The sequence below is a fragment of the Salmo trutta genome, chromosome 16, assembly GCF_901001165.1.
Source record: "Salmo trutta chromosome 16, fSalTru1.1, whole genome shotgun sequence".
NCBI classification, from domain to species: Eukaryota; Metazoa; Chordata; class Actinopteri; order Salmoniformes; family Salmonidae; genus Salmo; species Salmo trutta.
In genome coordinates, this window is record NC_042972.1 from 33,832,082 (window position 1) to 33,848,844 (window position 16,763).

The 16,763-nt window shown below is 45.3% G+C and overlaps 1 protein-coding gene across 6 annotated transcripts in view; it reads right to left on the reverse strand.

Moving 5' to 3' along the window:
* The window catches only part of LOC115150622 (cadherin EGF LAG seven-pass G-type receptor 2-like), an 88,745-nt gene that overhangs the window by 5,906 nt on the left and 66,076 nt on the right, over positions 1–16,763 (reverse strand). For 5 of the 6 annotated variants that reach the window (XM_029694100.1, XM_029694096.1, XM_029694099.1 and 2 more), the window contains 21 exons: positions 16,587–16,728; positions 16,373–16,493; positions 16,008–16,191; positions 15,333–15,434; positions 15,083–15,177; positions 9,839–10,048; positions 9,453–9,636; positions 8,895–9,219; positions 6,878–7,045; positions 6,608–6,731; positions 6,178–6,378; positions 5,739–5,913; positions 5,458–5,570; positions 5,237–5,319; positions 4,831–4,957; positions 4,635–4,739; positions 4,285–4,415; positions 3,945–4,033; positions 3,626–3,787; positions 2,857–3,099; positions 2,502–2,724 (listed from right to left, as the gene is read on the reverse strand). In XM_029694100.1, coding sequence (XP_029549960.1) covers positions 2,502–2,724; positions 2,857–3,099; positions 3,626–3,787; positions 3,945–4,033; positions 4,285–4,415; positions 4,635–4,739; positions 4,831–4,957; positions 5,237–5,319; positions 5,458–5,570; positions 5,739–5,913; positions 6,178–6,378; positions 6,608–6,731; positions 6,878–7,045; positions 8,895–9,219; positions 9,453–9,636; positions 9,839–10,048; positions 15,083–15,177; positions 15,333–15,434; positions 16,008–16,191; positions 16,373–16,493; positions 16,587–16,728 — 3,307 coding nt within the window. Of the gene's footprint in view, positions 1–2,051; positions 2,135–2,501; positions 2,725–2,856; positions 3,100–3,625; positions 3,788–3,944; positions 4,034–4,284; positions 4,416–4,634; positions 4,740–4,830; positions 4,958–5,236; positions 5,320–5,457; positions 5,571–5,738; positions 5,914–6,177; positions 6,379–6,607; positions 6,732–6,877; positions 7,046–8,894; positions 9,220–9,452; positions 9,637–9,838; positions 10,049–15,082; positions 15,178–15,332; positions 15,435–16,007; positions 16,192–16,372; positions 16,494–16,586; positions 16,729–16,763 lie in introns of all 6 variants that reach the window. The other variant, XM_029694098.1, reaches the window with a different exon arrangement.

Genomic DNA, 16,763 nt, shown 5'->3' on the forward strand with positions numbered 1-16,763 from the left:
CCATTGTGCCTTTAACCACACCCTTTTTCCTTTTCCGCTTAACACCGTCCTCCTCCCCACCTAGTCTCTTACACTTCCCCACTGTACTCTCCTCATCCACTATCATAACCTGACTAGACTTAGCATCCTCTACACCACCCTCCATATCATAGCTAAGCCCAGCATCATTTACACCACCCTCCATGTCGTAGCTAAGCCCAGCCTCAGCTACCCCACCATCTCTAGCCTGACTAGACCCAGCCTCCACTACCCCACCATCTCTAGCCTGACTAGGCCCAGCCTCCGCTACACCACCATCTCTAGTCTGACTAGACCCAGCCTCCACTACCCCACCATCTCTAACCTGACTAGACCCAGCCTCTGCTACACCACCATCTCTAGTCTGACTAGACCCAGCCTCCGCTACACCACCATCTCTAGTCTGACTAGACCCAGCCTCCTCTACCCTACCATCTCTTGCCTTACTAGACCCAGTCTCAGCTACCCCACCATCCCTGGTATGACTAGGCCCAGCCTCTGCTGTCTGCATCTCATTACCCCCTGCACTTTGATCTCGATTTCCCCCACCAGCGCTTGTACCCTCACTTTGTCTACGGCCTTTATGTGGGCATGCAAAGCTCTTATGCCCCAAATCCCCACACTCAAAACACCGTAGACTGTCTGTGCTGGCAAACCCTGCATAGAGCCCCTCCCCATGCCTCACTTTAAAATGCACATTTAGCTGTTGCTCATTGTTGTTCAGAAACATAAACACTTGCCTCCGGAACGAAACAACGTGCTTAACAGCAGCTGCCTGAAAACCTGCCGACAGTACACGAAACCCGCTAGCAAACTTACCAAAACGACTCAGCTCTTTCCTGATCTGATCGTCCGTAATAAACGGAGGTAAATTTGCAATGACTACTCTTGTCGAAGGGGTAGAAAGAGGTAAAACTGGCACCAACACATCCCTTACAAATATTCCGCTAGCAATTAGCCTACCAACCAAATTTTCTCTTTTCATGAACACAACCACAGCTTTGTTCATTCTAGAAGCAGAATGTATAAATTCAGCTCCTACCTGTTCGCCGACCGCGAGCAGAACCTCCTCCACCTTAACTCCATTCTCAGGAACACACCTGAATCCATGCCATATCGACAGCATCTCCTCCGCGCTAGGCTGAGAAGCCATCGCGCATACCACACCTTGCAAACCCCAGAAAACTTACTCTGTCCTCTTCCACCCTAACTCTGAAAAACAACTGTGGATACCGCTAATACAAATATTGCATTAACCGTACACCATAGAAAATAAAATGTAAGGAAAAGATCAAGACAAGAGTCTAGAAAGTTAGTTAGGACAGAGTCCTCCTCACCAAACACTCAAACTCCCAAAAATTCCCAGCATGCACACAGAGAGAGAGAGAGAGAGACAGACCGGGGGGAAGAGAGAGAGAGCGAGAGAGAGCGAGAGAGAGCGAGAGAGAGCGAGAGAGCGAGAGAGCGAGAGAGCGAGAGAACAGAGAAGGGTGGTTAGTAAGCTACAAGACTCAGCATTGTAGACACTCTTCATAATGATATTGCCTAACTATTTTTTTGACCTATAAATGAATAATATGTGCCTATTGATTCCTGAAGAATCTAACTTAGAAATGCCTCAGGAGCTTAGTGCAACCGTCAGACCCCATCAGCACCCAACATATCAGCTTGTTTCATTCCAATGTTTGTAAACAAAGTAAATGTTTACAAACACTATATAGCGTTAAAACTATACTTTTCATATCATGGATGGTCAGTCCTTGCATCCATAGCTCTATCTATGAATTTACATTTCTCTAGACCCATCCCTCAGCTTTTTAACGAAATAGGCGCTGGGAGTACGCTTTGTTATTGTTTCAACTGCTGATTCCTGCTTTAAAGCCACTTGTATCTAGCAGTTTGTATAGTGGTAGCAATCAAAGTGTTAATATACAATCTAACTTGTTGAAATCAGCTTTTACCAAGTCCGTCTGTTTATGGAACTAACAGTATTTTGATAATGCAGTATTTTGTTCCCAATAGAATAAAATCACCTGATCATGGAAGTTGTTTGACATCTTTCCACATTGGTGTCTGAGCTCATTGATGAGAATGTGACGGTGCTGTATGTGTTGGACTATTGACAATAGTCAGAGGAGGACAGAGGACAACACACAATGGTGATGGGGGGGGGGGGAGCAAGACAACAGCAAGATGAATTCAGTGGGACATCAATTCTCACACATCAACCTGGCAGACTGATCAACAGAAAATGTAACTTACTGTATCCAGCAACATATAAAACAACATTTAAATACATAAGTACTGAGAAATCTCTTAACTTCCATCTAAAGCTGTTGCTTTGATTCTATGACATGGTGTTGTACTGTACGTGTTGCTGTGTTTGTGATCTGCTATGGGTTGAGTTCAGACAGAGCGGTGTATTCTGCATATTATGCTTGGACCTGGTTTGTGTTTGGTGCTCTGTGTTGGATGACACTCACTCTGATCCTGACAAGTCATCGTCCACTGTTCCCGCCTTGATGCTCATGCCGACACCATTCAGCTGATCTGGTAGGCTGGGCTTGGCCCGGCCCCCTCGGCTCTCACTGGAGGAGGAGCCCTGAGAGGAGGCGTGGCCCGGAGCATTCTTTGACAGCTCGTTATGGATGCGGTTGATACCATTTCTCTCCGCGATGGGGGAGAGCTGCTTCTTCTTCAGGATTCCTGAATTTGAAGACACATCCTCTAAAACAATTCCAAAGTTCTGGAAAGCCCACCCCTACAGAGATATACAGTTGAACTAACAAAACGTGGAGGAATGTTGCAGCAGTGTGGATGTTTAGGTTTGTTGCTGACCTTTCTGTGGGTGTGCATTGAGGTTGGGCAGACTGGGAAGTAGCAGCATCAAGTTATCCTTCCCATAGCTACCTGCCTTGTCCCCTGGCCTTTCGCTTGGCATGCCTCGGGTGTCCCGAGTCTGGCCCAGCTCAGTGTTGGCCAGAGACTCTGTCTTCAGCCTGTCTGCTCCCCCGAGGCACTCACTGTTGCTAGCTGTCGTCATATACTCCACTGGCCAGTACAGCTTACTCAGGTTGTTATCTGGGGAACAACCAGACACAATTTTAAGACTTAAATGCTTGATGCATTAAATTATGGTGTAAGCTGTGGTCAAATTCATAACATTCATGTATTGCTCAGAAGTGGAGTTATTTACACCTGGACAATTGTATACAGTGTAGGTGTAGTCTGTTGAAGGTCTGGTCTGTGTGTGCTGTTTGGGTGTGGTGAACTGTTAAAACAGAAGTGCGGGAGCAGTATTATCAAGAAGGTCTGAGGTCACACAGTGGATGGGGCTGTGGTGACAAACCGGGCACGTTCCTCTGCCAAAGCATTGCTGACACATGCCAAATCTTACAACTCCTAGATATGTAAAATACCTATCAGCTAACCACATCATACATTATAGCAATCTGGTGCCCAACAGCAACCATTGGTTGATGCATGCAACATCTGAGCAGGGGAACACAACCACCATGTTGGTGCGGTCTACTGAGAGTGAGGTATTAAAGGTATGAGGTCGTATAGTGTGTGGATGACTGGGTTGATTATAGGTGTGAGGTCATACCCTGAGGGTGTGGTCTGTTAGACACGTTGGAGGCCATGCTTTCCCAGCATTCCTCTGGTGGGTAGGGCTCCTCCTCCTCGCTGTCAGAGGAGTGTGTGGAGGCGTATGAGCCGCTCTGGTCGTCCTCCAGAGAGAGGTCACTGTCCGAGTCAGAGTTGGGATCTGTTGTTGCACACACACACATTAAGATGATGACCAATGAGAATTGCACAGATATATATTTTGTATACATATATTAACCATATGAAATAACCCTCTGTATGCCTCTCTGCTAAAGGCAGTCCCAGTGATCCTAATGACATTAGAATGGGAGACCTACTATCTAAATGCTCGTTAGTTTCATGGAAGAGTGAGCCGTGTTCATTCAGAGCCATGTGTGCCTGGCTGTTATTCAGGCCACCATCATCCCTGAAAAACACAACAAGACTTGTAACAGGACATAAACGTACAAACACAAAGCCCTCATCTCCTCAATCAAAGTTACTATGTGGATCTGAAAGGGCTGTTCTACTTGTATTACTGTACATAATAGACCATCATAAAATATACATTTTCAATTAAATTTGTAAAGTACATTTTTTTCTAATACACAATGATGCAGGAGGCCCTGAACAGCATGTGTCCATGGGGTCTGTTATGTCCCTCTGGGCTTGCCGTACCTAAGGACAAAAGGGACGTAGCTCTGCTGGCTCTTGCCACTCTGCAGGGTGCCGTTCAGAGACACACTGGAGTCTCCAAACGGCAGGTGGTACAGTCTGCCATCCATGTAGCTGGTGTTACAGTTATATGACTGGAGGAGGAGAGGGACAGGTATAAGTTAATAGCCAGGCAGTAAGTCATCACACCAAATTCTGTTTTATTTGTTTGATGCTTTAGTTCAGGACCTTGGTAATACAAGGCCAAATGTAAATGTATGATATGGAGGCCTAGAGCTGAACATAGCTGTACTAGTTCCTGTTCTACTAAGGCCTTGGATGACTGGTGTCCCTATATAGTGGGAGAGACTCACAGAGGGCTTGATCATGTGATCTGGACGCTTGCGGCTGCAGCAGTAACCCATGGCTTTCCTGGCATCCTTGTTGAATACGATGCGGAAGAAGAAGATGAAGGGACCCTGGATGGACAGACCAAAGGAAGAGGTGGTCAAAGAAACCAATGGAGCAAGGTACCGATTCCTGGTATAAGTCAGAGAAGAAAGTGTTTACCTGGAGACAGTTGAATCCAGCAAACAAGTAGTGGAAGATGATCATGTCACTGTTGACTGAGAGTATAGCTAACAGACATGTTACAGTGACCAGGAGGAGAACCCCACACGCAGTCCTCAGCCCAGAGCTACACACACACACACACACACACACACACACACACACACACACACACACACACAGAGGTTAAATGAGAACACCACAAAGGTTACATTGGGATAAGTGCGTTTTCAAAGTTTAGTGAATAGGCAGCTTCACTCTCAATTCAATGACACAATGCACACTCTCCGTTGTCCCTAAAGTGCGGTAGTCATGTTTCCTTGGGGTACAACAGCATGCCTGTGTTAATGACAGAATGAGTGTAGTTTCCCTATTGTTTTTATTCAGGCAGCGGCAGGACACTCACACAGGGGGCTCTTTCTTCTCAAAGCTGTGGTGTCTCATGGAGCAGGATGCTCTGGAGGCCAGGATGTACAGGAAGATGTTCATCTGGAAAACACAAACAATGTATTAATGCACCATAATAAGCTACTAATATTGAACACAAGCTACACAAAGATTACCCACCAACCACCATATCATATGAGTATAATATAATACACTGTATTAGAGGTGGAGTGTACTCACAAACACCACCATGGCGATGGGCCCTGCCAAGCTCCAGATCAGAGTGTCGTACATGGACAGCCAGCAGAAGTCTGGGTTCCCATAACCCTCTGGGTCCAGTCCGACCGCCAGGCCTGGACAACACAACAAACAAAAAACACTAGTAACTATAAAATAACTACAGTCTAACTGGATATATGATGAGTTGGCTTTGTGTGTGTGTGTGGGTGGGTGTGTGTGTGTGTGTGTGTGTGTGTGTGTGTGTGTGTGTGTGTGTGTGTGTGTGTGTATATTGTTCAGACCTGTGATAAAGGCCGGGACGCCCCAGCCGATCATGTAGTAAAAGCGCATGGGTCCGTAGTTGATGTCTCGTATTTCGCTCAGCATGCGGTAGACGTGCAGGCCCTCCAGGAAGAGCCAGGAGAAGGTGCACAGGTAGAAGAAATGCAGCAAGATGGCGATGATTGTGCACACGAACTAGACACACACACACAGAGAACACACAGAGAACACACACAGACAGAATATAATACTGAATATGACAGGCCTCAAAATGGGCCGAATGCTTTGCTTATTTTTTCCTTTGATTTGAATCAGATCCATATGTCAGACACCTATTCAAAATACAAATGAGAGGAAAGGTAAGATATTGAAAGTGAAGTGCTGAACGGAGGTAGAGGGACACGAGATCAAATACAGTATTAAAGGTAGATAGAGAATAACTTTGTTCCAGTAGTTTACCGGGTTGTCTGGCAGGTTGATGCCCATGATGAAGATGAGTTCGGAGATGAAGAGGGCGGTGGCTCCATTGTTGATGATACTGGTCTTGTTGCAGTGCATGGCCCGCAGGCAGAGGAGGAAGAGGGTGGTGAGAAAGAGGAAGACCAGGGTCACACCCACCGTGCTCCACGTCACCAGCTTCACGGGCAGGATCTCCCCATTCTGAAAAGATAAGAAGGGGAAGTTTAAATAGAGCTTTTTCTGGTCATTATAGTGAACAAGACCACTTTTGGGTGTGGCCTGTGCGGCATTGAGGTATCTATGTGAAGTTTACAATGTGAAGTCAAAATGGAGTAGTTTTGTAGTGTTGTATGCAATGTTAGGTCTGAAAATATGAGGGGAATGTTGTGTGGTGTTGTGTTTTTGTGATGCATCGTTTAGCCTCTCTCACCTCTCTCCTGGAGACATCCATGAGGACAGCAAAGCTGGTCATGTGGTAACACTGGCAGCTGATGTGAGTGTTGTTCCTGAACACCACCTCACAGCCTTTAGCTGACCAGCCTCCGTTCCCCGCTCTGACAAACACAAAAAACAGTCAAACAATGCAATGGTGGATTAATTGGTTGCAACCTAATCCTTTATAGAGCCTTTCTAAAAACCTTTGTTTCTACAGCTCAAAGTTCAAATAGCTAGTGTGTGTGTGTGTGTGTGTGTGTCTCACAGTATGGAGTGGTTCCAGAAGACACAGATGGGTTTGGAGCGGTCCTCAGCGGTGACCATGCGAAACTGCACAGTGATTGGTTTGTCCAGGGTGTGCTGCAGCAGCTCCTCGTTGTCATGGACCGTGATGCTGACCACAGGGGTGTTGATGACAGGACGCTTGGGCACCCTAGTGGACGTCACACAAAACCATCATTAAATAATACTTTAGCATAGAAGACAGCAACCTATACTTTACCATCTTCTCTTCCTCCCTTAACCCCTACAAACACATATGCACACACACACACACACACACACACACACACACACACACACACACACACACACACACACACACACACACACACACACACACACATACAGTTGAAGTCAGAAGTTTACATACACCTCAGCCAAATACATTTAAACTCAGTTTTTCACAATTCCTGACATTTAATCCTAGTAAAGATCCCCTGTTTTAGGATCACCATTTTATTTTAAGAATGTGAAATGACAGAATAATAGTAAAGAGAATGATTTATTTCAGCTTTTATTTCTTTCATAACATTCCCAGTGGATCAGAAGTTTACATACACTCAATTAGTATTTGGTAGCATTGCCTTTAAATTGTTTAACTTGGGTCAAACGTTTCGGGTAGCCTTCCACAAGCTTCCCACAATAAGTTGGGTGAATTTTGACCCATTCCTCCTGACAGAGCTGGTGTAACTGAGTCAGGTTTGTAGGCCTCCTTGCTTGCACACGCTTTTTCAGTTCTGCCCACAAATGTTCTATAGGATTGAGGTCAGGGCTTTGTGATGGCCACTCCAATACCTTGACTCTGTTGTCCTTAAGCCATTTTGCCACAACTTTGGAAGTTTGCTTGGGGTCATTGTCCATTTGGAAGACCCATTTGCGACCAAGCTTTAACTTCCTGACTGATGTCTTGAGATGTTGCTTCAATATATCCACATCATTTTCCTGCCTCATGATGCCATCTATTTTGTGAAGTGCACCAGTCCCTCCTGCAGCAAAGCACCCCCACAACATGATGCTGCCACCCCCGTGCTTCACAGTTGGGATGGTGTTCTTCGGTTTGCAAGCGTCCCCCTTTTTCCTCCAAACATAACAATGGTCATTATGGCCAAACAGTTCTATTTTGGTTTCATCAGACCAGAGGACATTTCTCCAAAAAGTACGATCTTTGTCCCCATGTGCAGTTCCAAACCATAGTCTGGCTTTTTTATGACGGTTTTGGAGCAGTGGCCTCTTCCTTGCTGAGCGGCCTTTCAGGTGATGTCGATACAGGACTCGTTTTACTGTAGATATAGATACTTTTTTACCTGTTTCCTCCAGCATCTTCACAAGGTCCATTGCTGTTGTTCTGGGATTGATTTGCACTTTTCGAACCAAAGTACGTTCATCTCTAGGAAACAGAACGCGTCTCCTTCCTGAGCGGTATGACGGCTGCGTGGTCCCATGGTGTTTATACTTGCGTACTATTGTTTGTACAGATGAACGTGGTACCTTCAGGCATTTGGAAATTGCTCCCAAGGATGAACCAGACTTGTGGAGGTCTTGGCTGATGTCTTTTGATTTTCCCATGATGTCAAGCAAAGAGGCACTGAGTTTGAAGGTAGGCCTTGAAATACATCCACAGGTACACCTCCAATTGACTCAAATGATGTCAATTAGCCTATCAGAAGCTTCTAAAGCCATGACATAATTTTCTGGAATTTTCCAAGCTGTTTAAAGGCACAGTCAACTTAGTGTATGTAAACTTCTGACCCACTGGAATTGTGATACAGTGAAATATAAGTGAAATAATCTGTCTGTAAACAATTGTTGGAAAAATTACTTGTGTCATGCACAAAGTAGATGTCCTAACCGACTTGCAAAAACTATAGTTTGTTAACAAGACATTTGTGGAGTAGCTGAAAAACAAGTTTTGATGACTCCAACCTGAGCGTATGTAAACTTCCGACTAAAACTGTATGTATGTTAATATGGAATCAGATCTCAGTCTCTCTTGGTCTCACCTTAGACTCCTCTTATCAGGGTCGTAGCTCTCAGGCAGAAGTGAGGCCAGGCTGTGGAAGATGATCACACTAGCGATGGCTTCCTGCTCAGGGTCGTCAGGACCTCTATGGCGCCTCTTCCTGTTGGACGTGTGGTTCCTCAGGAATGGTTCTGGGAAGGTGTCCAGCTGGCGGTGGCCCTTGGTCTCCGAGGGTGGCTCAAAGACGGAGTCAGGGAGGGTGACGGCCGTCTCCTGGTCCTGAGGCCTCAGTCCTCTCAGAGACTGGTAGCGAGGGAGCTTGGCTCCGGGAAAGTTCATCTTCTGGAGGCGATCTATTGAGATGACTGTGGAGAGAACACACAACACAGGTAGGGGAGGTTAGACAAACCACAACAAAGAGATAAATGGTTAGACGTTCAGTTAATCCTTCAACGCTCATGGAAGAATAATGAACACACATATTCCAGCTGATAAACAGTCTACATTATACTGTGCATATCTCTAACTTATTTTGCATTAAGCGATCATCATTCCTCCCATGTTTCTACAATGGCATACCACAGAAGACCACCCTCACCTATGTTTGGAGTGACGATGGTGAAGGGGCTGAGGTAGGTCTTTCTCATGTTCTGTGCCAAGGTGTTGGCGTACTCCTCATACTGGCGCAGCAGTGCCGCCGTGCCCCCCTCCGTCTGCTGGATCAGCTCCCAGTGTGGCCGGGTGCTCGGGGACAGGATGGCACTGCCCACCCGCACCAGGTTCTGATAGAGGGAGTAAGGCAGGGGGTCAGAGAGACAGACTGGCATAGGGTGGTGTTTATCTGAGATTTATGTTGTACTGTGTCATGTGGTATTACGCTGTGCATTCAACTGTTTTGCGCTGCCATGTGTTGCCCTATCCTGTGCTGCATGGTGGTGTGTTACAATAATACACAACACGGCACAATGCTGCACAGTGTGTTACCTCAGTGAATAGGACATCCTGCGTGGCGGTCAGGCTGAAGCCCTGCTGGTGGCTCTCGTACTTCAGAAGGCTCTGGGTGAGGCGGTAGGCCACCTTTACGTCACTGCCGTAGTACTCCACCGTGTGCAGCGTGGCGTTGGCCAACATGGCTGCAGTCTGCTGGACACGCCCAGAGTCCAGGAGAGACATGTTACGGGCCAACTTCTCCGACTGGACCAGGGAGGGAGAGAACATTCTTAAAGCACCATTTTACACTTTCGATGACATTTTATATATAGTTTGTTAACAAGAAATTTGTGGAATGATTGAAAGTGTTTTATTGACTCCAACCTAAGTGTATGTAAACTTCCGACTTCAACTGTAGCTCTCAGGGATCTGTGCTCTAAAGGTGGATAGAAGTTGACCAAATAGGTCAGTAACAACCATGTTATATTGGCCTCCCTCCCTGATGAACATAAAGCCAAGCAGATAAAGGAACTGGATCTCGACAGAGAAAAGTTACCTTTCGAACGAGCGCTTGGTATCTAATGGAACATTAAGAATGACCCATTCACCTCCCGAGTCATGATCAAGGGCGGACCAGCTACCAGAAGAGGTATCCTCTCAACTGTAAGCTCTGTCTACGATCCACTAGGCTTCCTTGCTCCCTTTATTCTGAAGGCCAAGCAGATCCTCCAAGAGCTCTGCAAGATCAAGTGTGGTTGTGATGAGCCCATTCCAGAGGAACTCTGTAAACCATGGCAAAGATGGTTCTCAGAGTTTAGTCCAGCTTTCCAGATTCCAGGTGAATAGATGCATGAAGCCTGAAAACTTTGGTCCAGTTAAAACTACTCAGATGCATCACTTCTGTGACGCAAGTGAACAAGTCTACGGAACTGCAAGCTACTTGAGGCTCACAGGCGAAGAAGAAAAGTTTCACATTGCATTTGTGCTGGGTCCAGAGTGATGCCAATTAACAGGATGACAATCCCCAGGCTGGAACTCTCAGCATCAACACTAGCTGTGCGAGTAGATAGCATGCTCAGAAAGGAGCTTCAGATTGAACTACAAGACTCGACTTTCTGGACAGACAGCCAGTCTGTACTGAAATATAACAACAAGACCAAGATTCCATACCTTTGTAGCGAACCGAGTCTCTGTGATTCGTGATCTGTCAAGAGGAGAGCAGTGGAGATGCATCAATACAAAACAGAACCCAGCTGACGGCGCCTCACGTGGCAGCAGCAGGACAAGAGGTTTTGGAGAAACTAGAAACACAATGGCCAAAGAATCCACAGCTGGGCTCTATCCCTCAGGACGACCCTGAGGTAAGGAAGGATGTCACTATAAATAGTGTGAGCTTGACAGAGGAGAGTCCAACTAGCAAATTGATCGAGCACTATTCAACATGGAACAGCCTCAAGACGTCCGTTGCTTGGATGCTGAAGCTAAGAGAACTGCTGCTCCGATTTAAAAAAATATATATTTCACCTTTATTTAACCAGGTAGGCCAGTTGAGAACAAGTTCTCATTTACAATTGCGACCTCGCCAAGATAAAGCAAAGCAGTGTGACACAAACAACAACACAGAGTTACACATGGAATAAACAAACATAGTCAATAACATAATAGGAAGGAAAAAAAAGTCTATATACAGTGTGTGCAAATGGCGTGAGGAGGTAAGGCAATAAATAGGCCATAGTAGCGAAGTAATTACAATTTAGCAAATTAACACTGGATAGATAGATGTGCAGATGATGATGTGCAAGAATAAATACTGGTGTGCAAAATAGGGAAAAAGTAAAAAACAATATGGGGATGAGGTAGGTAGATTGGATAGGCTATTTACAGATGGGCTGTGTACAGCTGCAGCGATCGGTTAGCTGCTCAGATAGCTGATATTTAAAATTAGTGAGGGTCAAGCCGGAACAGAATGTTTCGAATTACACCCTCTACCCAGCTCAAGCTGCCTGTCAAGACACAAAGCCTCACTGCGGAGGACATGTAGGTAGCTGAGAAAGCAATTATCTGCTACGAGCAGAAGCAGCACCTGAAGATAAAGGGAGACAATGTGCTAAAGGAATCGGTAAGACGGACCCAATCATGGATAAAGGCCTGCTGAGAGTAGGAGGACAGATAAGTAAAGGATCCATGCCTATGGAGCTGAAGAATCCCATGATACTGCCAAAAGATTCCCACATCTCCAAACTGATCCTATGACAGATTCATGAGCAGGTTGGTCATTGTGGGAGGGGCCATATGCTGTCCAGACTTAGCCAACGCTTTTGGATGCCCTGTGGCAATTCACTGGCAACAAAGATCATCAAGAGCTGTGTCTTCTGTAGGCGTATACAGGCCAAAGTTGGAGAACAAAAGATGGCTGACCTTCCACAGGACCGTGTGACCCCTGACCTGCCACCCTTTACCCATGTGGGTATGGACTACTTTGGGCCTACACAGGTCAAGTGAGGCTGCTCTTTTGTGAAGCGATGGCGTGTCATTTTTACCTGCCTTGTTTGCCGTGCCATCCATCTAGATCTTGCTAGCTACTTAGACACAGCTTCCTGCATTAACGCTTGTGTAGATTTATCTGCCGAAGAGGCCCGTGTCTAGTATCAGGACCGATAACGGTACAAACTTTGTGGGTGCACAAAGGGAGCTAGCAGAGGCTCGAAAGGAACTGGATCACAAGAAGATCCAGAACACATTACTGAACGTTGGAGTATAATGGTCGTTCAAGCCTCCCTCAGGAGCCCACCATGGAGGAGTATGGGAAAGGCTGATTTGGCTAGTGAAGAAGATTCTAGCATCAATCCTCTAAGAACAAGCACCAGATGACGAGGCTTTACAAACAGCTCTGTGCGAGGTCGAGGCAATCATAAATGACAGGCCATTAACAACGATGACCAACGACCCCAACGACCTATAGCCTCTCACTCCTAACCACCTGCTTCTACTGAGGTCAAAACCCGTCATGCCCCCCAGGCTATTCCAGAGAGGAGACCTGTACTCCAGGAGAAGGTGAAGGCAAGTGTAGTACATTGCTGATCTCTTCTGGAAGAGGTGGGTTAGGGAATATCTCCCATTGATGAAGGAAAGGAGCAAGTGGAATAACCCTAGGAGAAAATTAACTCCTGGAGACCTGGTCGTTATCATGGATGAGACAGCTCCAACAAACTCATGGTTAATGGGACGCGTGGTGAAGGCCCTGCCAGGGACTAAAGGCCTGGTCCGGAGCGTCTTAGTTAAGACAAAGACTAGCATTTTATTCAGGCCCATCACCAAGCTCTGTCTGCTCATTGAGGCAGACTAAGCCTATGAAAAAAGCCTGATGTTGAGCTCCAACCTCCATCTTTAGGTGACATGCAACCCAAGATGTCGAGCTCATGAACTATGGATTTTCCACTGACACGCACCCACATACAACCATACATCTAAGTCTATACAGGACCTTAGACAATTATGAATTACGATTACGCTCTGGTGCAGTATAGTTTTTTAAATTATGGGTTCTACTTGAAATATTTTAGGTAATTGATTTTGCATTTTGTGCATTTTACAATTAGGGGCCGGAATGTTAGAGCCAAATAGCCAATTTGTATTTGTATACAATAACCAGAGCATTATTAGTTGAATTATTAGTGTGAAGCCATTATTGGAGATGAATACCCCCCTTGCGGCCGGTGCGGTGGCTACGGGAGGAGGAAGGGCTATTTGAGAGAGGAAGTCGGGCCTACGAGGAAGAGTCTTGGTTAAACGGGGGAGCGGTATAGTTTTTGGACCTCACTTACTCTCATGATATCTTGAATTTAATGCACACAAAAGCCTTCATTTATTGCACTTATAAGTTATTAGAATTAGAGGAATTATAAGGAACATTTAAGTTTTATATTAGAAAGTCTAAGTGTTATATGCTTGAACGAAGACGCATCCTTTTGTTTGCAAACTTGCAATCCGAAGTGCCACACTGCCATCATCTCTACAGATGTGCAGTAAAGCCTGCAGTGAGTGTGTGTCCGAAATAGTCCCACTCTCACCAGGGCAGTGGTCATATTTATTGGATGGAATAGAAAATATATGCCATTACATTAAGAGTTTGAACCAATCAGTTGTGTTGTGACAAGGTGGGGGGGGGTATACAGAAGATAGCCCTATTTGGTAAAAGACCAAGTCCATATTATGTCAAGAACAGCTCAAATAAGCAAAAAGAAACAACAGTCCATCATTACTTTAAGACATTAAGGTCAGTCAATACCAACAATTTCAAGAACTTTGAAAGTTTCTACAAGTGCAGTCGCAACAACCATCAAGCTCTATGATGAAACTGGCTTTCATGACGACAGCCACAGGAAAGGAAGACCCAGAGTTACCTCTGCTGCAGAGGATAAGTTCATTAGAGTTACCAGCCTCAGAAATTGCATCCCAAATAATTGCTTCACAGAGTTCAAGTAACAGACACATCTCAACACCAACTGTTCAGAGGAGACTGCGTGAATCAGGCCTTTATAGTCAAATTGCTGCACAGAAACCAATACTAAAGGACACCAATAAGAAGAAGAGACTTGCTTGGGCCAATGAGTCCAAAAAATGTGCGATTTTTGGTTCCAACCGCCGTGTCTTTGTGAGACACAGAGTAGGTTAACAGATGATCTCCGAATATGTGGTTCCCATCGTGAAGCATGGAGGTGGTGGTGTGATGATGTTTTGCTGGTGACACTGTCTGTGATTTATTTACAAGTCTGGTTGAGAGAATGCCAAGAGCGTGCAAAGCTGTCATCAAGGCAAAGGGTGGCTACTTCGAAGAATTTCAAATATAAAATATATTTTGATTTGTTTAACACTTTTTTGGTTACCACATGATTCTGTGTGTGATTTCATAGTTTGATGTCTTCCCTATTATTCTACAATGTAGAAAATAGTCAAATAAAGAAAAACCCTTGAATGAGTAGGTGTGTCCAAACGTTTGACTTCTACTGTATGCATGTACACTACCGTTCAAAAGTTTGGGGTCACTTAGAAATGTCCTTGTTTTTGAAAGAAAAGCAAATTTTTTGTCCATTAAAATAACACACACACACACACACACAGTAAAAGAGACCTTGGTCTCAATGGTGAATCCCTGTTAAAATAAAAGTAAAATAAAAAGGCCCCAACTCTGCTATATTATAGCAATAAAATCAGTTCATCATTCAACTTAATAGCATATGTCACTGAAGTGAATTGTTCCATATAAAAGTGAGTTAGCTGCAGAGGAGCTGTACACACCAGGGCCTTGAGTTTGGTGAAGGTGACAGAGGTACAGTTGAAGAGGTTGGGGGGCAGCCATCCCTTGTGTTCATCACAGTGGCGGATAGCTGTGCCTGAGAGAGAAAGAGAGAAGGAGGGAATGTGCATGAGGCAGTCCTAAGGAGAGTTTCAACCATTCCATTATATAATGGTAATTATTATATATGCTATATAGTATACTGTATTCCATTATAGTATGGGAATTAGCTAAGCCACAGAGTCATCATACCGATAGATCCCTTGGGACAGGAGACGGCTGCAGGGAGACCAAACTTAGTCCTAGGCCACCAGATCCCAGCCTCTATCGCCAGGGGACAACTGTCATAGATCACTGAGATAGGGGGATAGAAAGAGAGAGGGAGGTAGAAAGAGAGGAGAGAAAGAAGGAAAGCTGATTCAATTAATTGTCCAGGAGTAACTGTATGCATGACGGATAATTCATTATTAAAGCTGCAATATATCACTTTTTAGGCACCCTGACCAAATTCACATAGAAATGTGAGTTATAGATCTGTCATTCTCATTGAAAGCAAGTTTGTTTGTGCACTATTTCTATGCTTCCCGTTCTTAAGTTTAGTTTTTGTGTCTTTTACTTTCAGTTTTGTACACCAGATTAAAACAGCTGAAAATAATATATTTTTGGTTATTGAAAAGATATTTCACAGCAGTTTAGATGGTACAATGATTTTCTATACTTGTTTTGTCACATAAACTGAAATTAGGAGAACTATTAGAATTTCAGCCACCAGGAAATGGAGGAGCGATTTCTGCATATTGCACCTTTAATGTTCACTTGGCACCATTCATTTACTAAATTAGTGAACTAAATGAATCAGTCTGGGCTACAGACACATTTCAACCATGATGCAGTTTTCTGAAGCATGTGATGTATGGTAATGCTGACCTTCGCAGCCATTTGGCGACACCTCAGCAAATGGGTTGTCACAGCGGTCACACTGGCGCCCAATGACCCCTGGTTTACACTGGCACTGACCACTCTCTCTCTCACACGCCCGCGAGAAGGAGCCCACTGGGTAACACTCACACAGCAGACACGCCTCGCTGCCCTCTGGACGGTAGTGGTTATCCTGAGAAGAGGGAGTGGGATAGAGAGAGAGATGGATGGGGAGGGGACAGAAAAGGGAGGGAGGTGGGGATGAAAGTACATTTTCCCTGTCAATGAAATACCAGCCCACAGTGCAGTTTCACCCATTGCCCCTGTCCATTTCAAACATCCTGATATTGAGACTCAGTAGCTAGCTGGCTGACCTTGCAGCGGCACTCCCCGCTGGTCTTGTTGCAGTCAGCATCGAAGCCCCTGTCTGTCTGACAGTCACAGGGACCACAGGTCTTATGTCCCCACCAACCCCTGGGACACGGCAGGTCAGTCCTGAGGAGGGACACATACAGTCAGAAACACAGACCACAGATACACTCCGATAGGTTTCTTTATAGTGATATGGACCAAAAAGATCCTACTCACTTTCTCTCGCAGTACTGCCCAAAGTGGTTGCTGGGACAGTCACAAGTGTAGCCACGGGAGGAGCTAGCCTTCCTGGTGCAAGCTGATTGGTGCTCACAGGGGTTTAGTGCACATATGTCTATGCAGTTGTTGCCATAGTAACCTGACATGTAAACAACACAATAGAAATTCCTAAGT